Genomic DNA, 10976 nt, shown 5'->3' with positions numbered 1-10976 from the left:
AATTGATCATTTCTGTCAACCAGTCAATGTTTTTCTTTATTAAGCATTAAAGGTATAAAAATCAAACAAAAAGTAAAAGCAGAACTTAAGGAAAATTGCAGCCGAAACCAGATACCTAGAAACAGTAACCTGTACTGTATAACAGGACATAAAACCTTATATGATCTGAAGTTAATTTACCAGTTTCAGCTCATTTAGGTTTAGTGTATTTGTTGTGTCTACTACACACCTGCATGAAGGAAGGAATTTTTTTTTTGCTTACTTTTTTGTAAAATTTAACAGTTTAAACATACAAATAAAACTAAAACACACTCATTTCTTGTGTGACATAGTAAAAAAATTGTGAAAAAAGAGTGGACGTCGACTGCATACAAGGATACCTGATGGGGCCAGAATTGTCTATTCAAATATACACAAGAATAAACACTAGTAGAAGTAGTTAAAGGTGCCGTAGGAGATCTTGGAAAAAAATTTCAGCAAGCTATATTTTTGAACATACAGTACACAACCGTGCCTCTCCCTTCAGACCACCCCTCGAAATCATACCTTCAAAACACATGAATGCACACGCCGTCTGCAGCGCGTCTAGAGCAGCAGGAGCAGTGCTAAAGATGTTCACTTCTCTGAAACTGTTTATTAACACCTAAATTAACTAACTATGCCAAAATCTGCCCGCAAAACATGTTAGTTTTTATTATCCTAGTGACTGCAGTTTGGATTACATACATGAAAAACGCCTTCCAGCTGGTCGCCTCCGCCGCGGCAATCCACGAAGAGGCGACCGGGCCAGAGGCTGCTGTTGAATGGGATTCCTAGTGGCAACGCACTGCAGGGGTCTGAGCTGCTCCGACAGAAATTATATTTGAAGGCAGGATGGTAATCTGGATGAACTGACTGCACGTGTGATGTTTTAAGGTGGACTTTCTTGCTTCAAAATAGACTCAAACTGCTTTTTACCCACTGATCACAGCTAATATACTGTAGCTGCCATTGTTACAGGCAAAGAAAGGATAGGGTAGCTCCACCCAAAGTGCATCAGACCCATAGCAGGGACTATTTATTTTAATTTCAGTTCCAAACCTTGTATTTCACTGCTTGCTAAGTGGCTGTGGGGAGATCTTTAAGCCACATGGTAAAAAAATACATCAGAAAAGATCTCTTACTGCACCTTTAACATAATTATTCAGGATGAAGATTACTTCTTTCTCCCATCGTTGAGGGGTGAAAGTTGTAATCAACCAAAGAATAAAATAAAATGGTTTGATGAGAGAGAGTTTAGCTTTGCAGGAAGCAATCTATAATGAAATACACAAAAAATGATAATCTACTTGAGAACACCTAGAGAACTAATAATAAACTAATGGGTAGTTAACTTGTTCTTGCCGAGGCACACCCAGCTCAGGCTTAATATGAGTCTACTGCTGAGTTCACTGGAAAACATCGAGTAACTAATCAGGAACTACTGGGTAGTAACTAAAGAAATCAAATAGTAATTAATAAAGAACTTACAGGTAGTTAACCAATAGGCTACGTATTAGGGACTACTGTTTCGTTACTACAAAATTATTGTAGAAATTTTAAGTGTGGGTTCTGAATAAACCCTAAACCTTTCAATTCAGCTTATGAAAAACTACGTTAATGAGAGCCAAATTATTGCCTAGCTATTATTTTATGGACTTTGTTGACTTAAGCATCATGTCAAATGGTTACTAAGGAACTAATTAATTAACTAATTAATACCTGACCATTAACTAATCTTTTTGTACACCCTTGAGTAACTTGAAACAGTCCATTAGATTGTGATTAGTTTCATTGTGTTTCCCAGGTAACTAAGCAGTAGTCCTGTAGTCAGTCTGGGATAAATTTGCCCTGTAAGTACTGGTTAACTACCCATTAGTTCCTGATTATTTGTATAAGTGTAGTAGTTAATCTAGCAGTTAATCAAAATTACCTTATTGCAAAGTTTTTGCACACTAAATCAACTCCTATTCCAACATAGGCGATGAGTTCACTTATCAAGGAAAAGAACATTACTACCGAATCAAAATAAAAAACAAAAAATAAGTTAACAGATGTGGGGTTGTTTTACCACACAATAGACCACAGCACTTCCTAAAACCTGTGTTACTGTGAGGAAAGAACATTATGTTGAACTATTAAAGCAGAACACTTTTGCCAGGAAGTTAGAGTTTGACACGTGTCTTCCTTGTCAACATTGAGCCTAATGTTACCATCAATGAGGTATCACAGTACGGTAAAGTGAAAGTATTTGAGTGGCCATCACAATGTCCTAATTCAACAAAATTCGATTAGAGTTGATTCGTTTCAATCAATTCAGTTAAACTACTTTCAGTTCAATTTAACCCAATTCAAACATATTTTATTGATCCAAAAAGGAAATTAACCTAACTGTAAGTGTCAGTGAAATAATTTATTTCTTGGAAAAATGTATGTTTATTTCTAATAGTTAAGACAATGTATTTTATGTTTGGTTCACGTTTTGGGAATGTGTAAAATGATTGCATTATATTTTTGTGTTGAGCTTTTTTTTTGTTGAAAGTTATCGCAAGATTTGCATATATGTGAAAAGCAACGCGACTTGAATAAACATAGAAGGAGCAGAAGCTTGGAACAGAGCTATGTGGAACAGCCTTGTGTTTACTGTAGCTGTCAAGAGTGGATGTGGAAGAATTTAACTGTTAAAGACCTCCGAAGTGGCAGGCAGTCACCAGGTAACTTCTGTTAAAGCCAGTGTCACCTGATTGTCTGTAAATGTATCGATATCTAAAACTTTGTCTTCTATTTCTGTAGTTTTCACGGCGTTTAATAAAGAGCCAGTCAGTGCCAGTGTTGTCACTTTGGAGTTACATTAACAGTTACTTATATGTTTTTTGTTTTTTTAACCAGTTGTTGAAAAAATGTCATAAAAAAAGAAACTCTGATCCACAAATGGTGGAACCAAGGCTCTCCCAAAAAGACTTAGAGAGATTTCATTTCGTCATTTTGTACACACAAGTGTATATGTGTTTATCTCTGCAAGTTGACTGGAAAGTTCTTAAACATCAATATTGATCTTGTTATACTAAGATAAATCTGACCACTGTCCTGGTGGAACCTTAAATACTCAAGTCTCAGCTTATAGAAAAATAAAAATAATCATTCAACTCCAACATTTCTGATAAAATCTCTTGATTAAACAAGTGACAAATAACTCAGCTAAGCTACTATGCACGTATGCATGTATGAGAGTCTGGAAAGTGATGCCATTGTCCCAAAGTACATTGGATGGCAGGATTGCATCTCCCTGTGGGGTTGTCTTGTGATGGTCTTGTGAGAGGGGGGGGGTGGCACTAGTTGGAGAAGAGAGACATTTTTCTCAACCAATTGTTAAAGTTAACCAGCCTGAACTTTGCTCCTCAATGTCCAAAAACAATATCATGGCCTATGGTATAACACCTGTGTGTAGTGTCAACTTATGCATCTTTTAACTCTGTTAGATCTCTCTTTATTTCCATTTTAAGAAAAACCATCACCACGTGATAAGTTCAGGATAACGTACACATAGGATTTAGTAAAATACCTTATTCCACATGTTTGATTTATCCCTTAAATGACAAAACACAAATGAACATCCAATGGCTGTCTATGAATTATGGTTTTCTTTGCTGTTTCCTTATAGGATAAGAATCGGGGAGACCATGGTTAATAGATTTCTGAGCTTTGGAACTCTGCAAGTTAATGCTCTCCTTGTCTTGAATTTATAACATCTCATCTAGAAAAAATCAATATTCTTCTATATCACTGCCGGGTACCGTTAACACTAATCAATAAAACGTATAATTTGGCATCAAGTTTTATAGGGTAAGAAGAATTAAAAAAGCTTAGAATGCATTAATTATGTCAAAAACACAATAGATTGTGATCTTGATTAAATTAACTGCCTTGTTGTAACATCGCTAAAGTCTCTATGGCAAATATATTTCCATCTGTAAAAATCCACATCAGAAAATATTCAAACTCAAATGATGAGATTTGATAATCAAGAAACAGGAAGACAAACCAAGAAAAAAAACTTATTGGGTAGCAATGATTTCTAATCTCTCATCTCAGAGTCTCAAAGCCTTGTCTATCTATAGTCATGAGGTGTGACTGATTAGAGATGACCTTCGGACTCATAAATTCAGAAATAGCCCCACCTTTTGTAGTCACTCGTTCAGTTGCAGACTTTGCATTTTAAATGGAGCACACGGAAACACAGAGGAGACATGTAAATGGGTGACTTTTTAATTTAACGAAAAAATCTGAGATGGCACAACGCAGACTTTCAGAATGTAAGTAATCACTTTGGTAACCAGCCCACTCTGGCTTACTTTAGAAGTGCTGCCTTCTATCTTTACCTAAATAATTTCTGAAGATGATTTGTGTTGTTTGCTTTGTTAGGGGATGGTTCAGGTACATCAAAGTTAAATATCGTTCTTCTTGGAGGAAGAAACTCTGGAAAGAACTCTTTGGGAAACCTGATCCTTGGCAAGGAGGAGTTTGTAACCAAAGAGAGGACTTCTTCTACCCGAAGGTTGGGAGTTGTGGCCAGACACTGGCTCACAGTGGTGGACACTCCAGGGTGGTGGTGCGACTCGAGTGCTCAGGAAACCACAAATCTTGTGAAGAGGGAGATCATAACAAGCGTCTCATTGTGCCCCCCAGGCCCTCATGTATTTCTGATCACAGTGAAGGCAAGCTCAATCTTCTCAGAGAGGCGGAGGAGAGCTGTTGAAGAGCATGTGGCCCTGCTGGGTGATGGGGTGTGGGATCACAGCATCGTCATCTTCACCTTTGCTTACAGGTTTCAGCCCACACAAACAAAGGAGTGCATAGAAAGAGGAGGGAAAGCCCTCCGCTGGCTCATTGAGAAGTGCGGTCAGAGGTGCCATGGCGTTGTCCTAAACGATAATACAGACATAAGAGAGTTGCTGGTGAAGATACGGAAACTCGTTTCGGAAAATGGAAACAGAGTGTTTGAGGTGAATGAAGACATTTTAAGGCTGACAATAGAAGAGAGCAGAGGTGTGGCTGAGAAGGCTCAGCTGAGATTTTTAAAAATGAAACGACAGAGATCTCTTATGCGAGGTGAGTAAAACTCTCGAAAAGCCTGAATATCATTTGTAATTTTTGTTTTATGTTTTATAAAACAATGCTAATGCTAAGACTCACCTGCCTGGCTGTGTGTTTCCTGGATGGAGCCGCATTTTACAGTTCCTTTTGTATCTCTGCTTCTTTCTACTGTATATGTCTGCTTCTGCCTCCTTGAACCCCAGTCGGCCTCGGCAGATGGCCGCTAACACTGAGCCTGGTTCTGCTGGAGGTTGCTTCCTTTTAAAAAGGAGTTTTTCCTCTCCACTGTTGCTACAAGCATGCTTAGTGTGAGGGATTGCCTTCGAGTCAATGAGTCGATGCAATCAACTGGTTTTCTTAGATAGAAAACTTTGAATTAGTTTGACTGTATGATCTGGATGAATTGTAAAGGACCTTGAGATGACGTGTTGTGAATTGGCGCTGTATAAATTGTAGTATATGGATTGAATTGAATTACATACCTGGCAATGGAGCATCAATGTCCATCATATCATTTGAAGGGGTTAGTTAACATCTTGTTTTAAACAACTGTAGGCAGAGTTTATTTTCCTCCTTCGGTATATCAAGCGCATCTATCTATTCTTTTCAGGTTTTTTTTTTTCATGGAAAACTATACAAATAGAACAGTTAATTTTCTATTTGCGAGCTCCTATCCAGAAAAAGGCCAGAAATAAATTTTGCAATAATCATAAAATATAAGAATAACAAAACAATCAGTGTTGCAGAAAGAAGGATTCTTGTGCCTCCCATGGTTGAGACATGTCAGTTTAAAAATGCTGAAAAATGTTACCTGTGGAGACTGAACGTTTGGCTATGACTGTTTCATTTTATTTAGCTTTAACAACTCACTCAAAATAAACCTAAAATTACAGCCTAAGGCTGTACCACATAGCTTTTTAGTGCCAACTTCCATGTTTAGATTTTTCCAACATGTAATATAAATTGTTTATTTAATCAGAAATGGGATTTAGCAAAAACTTTAAATGTGAACATGTGTTTTTCTTAACCAAGGATTTAAAACAGATGCCTGCCTTTCTGTTTTTTTTTTTTTTTTTTTTTTTTTACAGTAAATACACACAGAATGTCATTTATAGTATTGGTGCTTTACAGAAAGCAATCAATTATCTATATTCTGGAATTTTGACGAAATATTCAATGCAAAAATCTGTATGAACTAATCCTCCTGCCCCCCTTTGTGCTTATAGAGAAGTCTAGGCCCATCACAACCATCCGCCTTGTGCTGCTTGGAGCGAAAGGTTCAGGAAAAACTTCAGCACTGAACACAATCCTTTGCAGAGAGAATGGCAAGAAACCTGGCAGAACAAATCAGTGCTGTGTGGGAGATGGTGTGGTGTTTGGAAGACAGGTGACCATTGTTGACACACCAGGCTGGTGGATGAACTACTTCTGTATCGAGACCCCACTCTTCGATCGGAGAGAGATGGTGCTTAGCTTGTCTCTCTGTCCTCCGGGGCCTCAGGTCTTTCTGCTGATGATTCGTGCAGACCGGGCATTCACTGAGACCTACAGGAGAGCAGTACAGGAGCACCTCGAGCTCATCAGTGAGAGGATTTGGAGTCGTGTAATTCTGCTGTTCAGTTTTGGGGACTGGCTGGGAGGCACCACGACTGAGAAGTTCATTGAAAGCGAGGGGGAGCCTCTGCGGTGGCTCGTGGAAAAATGTTCCAACAGGTATCAAGTTTTCAATAACAAAACTAAAGGAGATGGATTTCAAGTCAGAGAACTTATTGGGAAGATCGAAGAAACAATGTCTGGCTGCAATGGAAGCTGGCATTATGAAATCGAGAAGAAATGGCTGGAGAATTTGATGAGGAAGATGAGAAAAGAGACGGAGGAAGCCAATGAACGACTGAGAAGGAAAGAGAGACAGAGACTGGTGGCAAAGTCGGCTCTGGGTGAGTTGGGTACATCTGATAAATGTTTTTTGTTTAGTTTGTTAGTTTTCTAATGTAATACATTTTTTTTTTTACATTGACAGAGAAACTCATCCCTCTGCAAGAACTTAGAATGGCACTGGTTGGTGGCAGAAAAGGAGGCAAAAGCTCATGTGGAAACACCATCCTCGGCAGAGATGGCTTTGCCACAAACACTCCAACTGTCTCCTGCACTGAAGATCAATGCAAAATCAATGGCAAGACAGTGTCAGTATTAGACACTCCAGGATCCTTCCCCATCCCCTCAGAATTCCTGAAGACTCCTTCAGTCATCTTGGTGGTTGTCAATGTGAGCTCCTCATTCAGGGATCTTCACCAAGAAGAAATTGAGAAACAGATGGATGCAGAAGGAAATCAGGTTTGGAGCAGAGCGATGGTGTTGTTCAGCCATGGTGACTGGTTAGGAGACACCGGCATCGAACGACGCATTGAGAGTGAAGGAGAAACTCTGCGGAGGCTTGTAGAGCACTGCGGGAACAGGTACCATGTTATGGACAATAAGAACCGGGGGGATGGAGCTCAGGTCAGGGAGCTCATTGAGCTAGTAGAGGAGATGTTGGCCACTCAGAGGCTGGCTGATCTTGATAAAGGTGATCTCATGTGGAAGACAGTTTGTTCAGCAGAGGATCGACAGACTGATGCAATGTTGCGAAAAAGGAATCCCACGAAACGGACAAGCAGAAGACAGCGGCTGTCACTTGACGGTGAGTGAATTAATGATCTTATGCTTTTCTCCACAGAGACAGATGTAAGCAATTAAAATGGACATGCACTATAAGACGTTTCAATCCTACAACATTTGTTTTGGTTGAGCCAAGATTCAGCCTCATTGTAGGAGGGTTGATTAGCCTATAGCGACCACCAGCCCATCAGGAATTTAAACTCAGTCGACCCTTGTAAGAATTTGTAAGCGTATCTTGCTGTTGAAGCAGAGCTATTAGGGTCTTTGTGATGATTAACCATTATTTTCTTAATTACACATATGCAAACAAGGGAATTCTTCTTCTTCTCTGCCTTTACTCCCAAGTATTGACGAGTCCAACAAGCGCTAGTCTCTCAAGTGGGCTGAGTCCGTATGTGGATTTTGGACATACAGTCTGAGCAGTGTCATTGTATCAGCGCATCGGGCTGTACAGTGTAAGAGCAGAAATCATGAACTGTGTACTTTTAAAAGTTACTGTTTGCTTTTACAGTTTGAGCTGTAGCTAAATACAATAATTGAACATTTCATACAGTGTATGTCCCACCTTTACATGGGTTCCCTAGACAGGGGCTTAAATTATTTATCTAACCTACATTTCAATTTTTGAAGGAAAAACTAATTTTTCGGACATTTACGTATATCCAATAGCTCCTAAATTTTAACATGTGGTATGTGTCAAAAACTAAACACCCTTTCAAATATTTTTTAAGTAATTTCAAATACTTGATAACCTATTAAATTGACATTAAAAACAATGACAAGCAATAATTTAACTGCAAATATCATCAAAGCACTTTTGGGTATCCTGTGTTAAATTGATTTTAAATATTTTCTTTTTCAAAGGTATGTCTGTAGTTTTTGAAAAGTCTCTCATTGTAATTTTTTTATTATTTATCAAAAGAATATTGAACATATTTTTCAGAGGTAGTTTTCAGCTTTGAGTAAAAAAAGAACGGATCTCATTACACTGTCTTTAAATTAAAACCATTTTACTTAATAAATGATAAAAGGGATTTAAATATTTTTTCCATTTCACTTAAAACAAATAATGGCCAGCATGGTTATTGGCTGATCATTTTTTTGTTGTAATACTTATTTTAAACAAAATCAGGCTCATATATAATAATCTCTTTAAACTGATTAGAGATTAAGCTTAAACTCTAAATAAAGTAAACTAAAAGTATGTACAAAGAGAAACTTCAAGACATATCCGTAGTCATTTGAAAATATCAGTTTTTATTGTATCTAACATGAACAAGATTTTCTTTTGGTAAAACAATGTCAGTAGAGAGAAGTATTTACACAGAAAGAAATCATTAAATATATTCTTACTAATGCTACTTATGAGGAATACTTTACACATCATAGGTCTCTGGTGCAGCTGGTACAGTAGCTGCTTCTCTAAACCATAAGCAAATTAAATTCTTACAATGTCTGTTAACAGCTGACAGAGCTTGTTGCACTTATAACATCAGATCATGTTGTTTTTTTGTTTGTTTTTTAGTGACTGATTCTGCATCCTTGACATCATATCCAGATGAATCAGATGCAACACAAGCGTTGGCTTTACCAGAAAGAAGAGTGAGAAGGCAATCTGGATATATGTGTTTGGACACTAACAGCTTGGTGTTTGTGTCTGTGCTCAAACAAGGACGGAGCTGGTCAACAATAGATCTGCCTTTAAGGTTCCCTCCTTCATTTAGCCACATGACTTCACCCAGACTTCAAACAATGCTTCTGGTTTCATGTCAGAATCAGCCCAGCATTTTCTCAGAGGAAGATTTCATTAGTGTCAATTCTCTCTGCCATCCTGCTCTCAGAGAACGTACTCTCCACAGGATTTCTGAGTCCGGAGGCCTGCAGGCTCTTATCGATGAGTGGGGCCACAGCAGCCTGGGTGAGCTAGAGGCCTTCATTGACTCTTACTTTGAGATGGTGTGGGAACAAACCATGGGATCATTTCAGCCTTCTGAATCGGACCCTCCGGCCGCAGAGCAGGAGGCTGTCATTAGGGGTGTTGGAGAAGAGGATCTGCTCTTATCCATTGACAGGAAGCTTACAAGGCTGGAGCTCCTGGAGGAGATCCAGAAGGATTTGGCTGAACTGAAAGGGAATCTGGCGTGTAGCTGGGCGGCCATACAAGAACTCAGAGACAAAAGTAAAAAGGACATTGATTAGGGCATTTCTGAAAAAGTTGTAAATGTAATTTCATGTAAATATGTTGATTTCATAGAGTATGTACATTTTGAATAGAAAAAGTTATAGAAGTTTGTTCATATGCCACAAGATGGCGCTATTGCCCAGCAAAACATTTTATGCAAACAGTTTGCTGATCTCAACAAACTATTTTTTTCACAGCCTTGCATGTTTTTATTGTGTGGTTAAGACATTATCTGATTTATGAGATATAAATGAGTTCCTTTTTATGAAATAAACAACTACATGATGATTACGTGTCTAATGAATGTGAATCACCTAAACATGATCTAAAAATGTGCTCAGTTAGCTTCATCTTACTGAAACTTTCAGACAAGTGTTGATATTCTGTTAATTATTTAACAAGGAACTAATCAACAGACACTGATATGTTTGAAAGGCACTTTTTCTTGGCAAGATCTCTGATTTAGGGAAATGACTCAGATCTAGTTAAGGACAACCCTGTGGAACTTGCTGAAAGTGAAAGGAAAATAGTTCCTATGCTCACACTGAAACATGGGACATTACAAAAATGCTAAACTCATCTTATAGCGGGTTTTAGACATAACATTTAAAGAGTTGTTTGTTACAATATTTCTGCTCAGCAGAGGCAGTTTAACGTAATTCAGTTTCTCCATATCAGAAAGATAAACTTCCTAAAACAGCTGAGAGACAAAGTTTGTACATTTGTCTGAATTGAAGATATTTAGAATCATGATGAAAAGCTAATTTATTTAGTTAAATCTATTTGTTTAGGTAGAAACTGATCTATAATTGAAATATGAGAACTTTAATAACTGCAGCTTATGGCTGATGAAAACTAAACTGTACTTTGTTAGGAAGTTAGAACATTAGACAAGACCAGTAAAAATGGCTCCCATATGTAGACCTACTGAAAGGCATGTCCATGTTGGACCACTGTACAAAATACAGGTGCTGGTCATAAAATTAGAATATCATGAAAAAGTAGATTGATTTCAGTAATTCCA

The 10976-nt window shown here is 38.0% G+C and overlaps 1 protein-coding gene across 2 annotated transcripts; it reads left to right on the top strand.

The window, feature by feature from the left end:
* Positions 1–4190: 4190 nt before the first annotated feature.
* Positions 4191–10220, top strand: si:ch211-214j24.15 (GTPase IMAP family member 8). Of its 2 annotated transcripts, XM_038278222.1 has the most exons (6): positions 4191–4331; positions 4441–5127; positions 6339–6499; positions 6614–7049; positions 7133–7792; positions 9296–10220. In XM_038278222.1, the coding sequence occupies exons 1-6, from the start codon at positions 4307–4309 to the stop codon at positions 9967–9969; spliced, it is 2643 nt and encodes an 880-aa protein (XP_038134150.1). In that variant the 5' UTR covers positions 4191–4306; the 3' UTR covers positions 9970–10220. The 2 variants fall into 2 exon arrangements, with proteins under 2 accessions (XP_038134150.1, XP_038134149.1); XM_038278221.1 differs by having other exon boundaries at positions 6339–7049; positions 9296–10219.
* The last annotated feature ends 756 nt before the right edge of the window (positions 10221–10976 follow it).

The sequence above is a fragment of the Cyprinodon tularosa genome, unplaced genomic scaffold (assembly GCF_016077235.1).
Source record: "Cyprinodon tularosa strain WSP-4 unplaced genomic scaffold, ASM1607723v1 ctg14, whole genome shotgun sequence".
In the NCBI taxonomy this organism is placed as follows: domain Eukaryota; kingdom Metazoa; phylum Chordata; class Actinopteri; order Cyprinodontiformes; family Cyprinodontidae; genus Cyprinodon; species Cyprinodon tularosa.
Note: the sequence above shows the minus strand (reverse complement) of the source record. Positions and strands in the feature narration are given on the sequence as shown.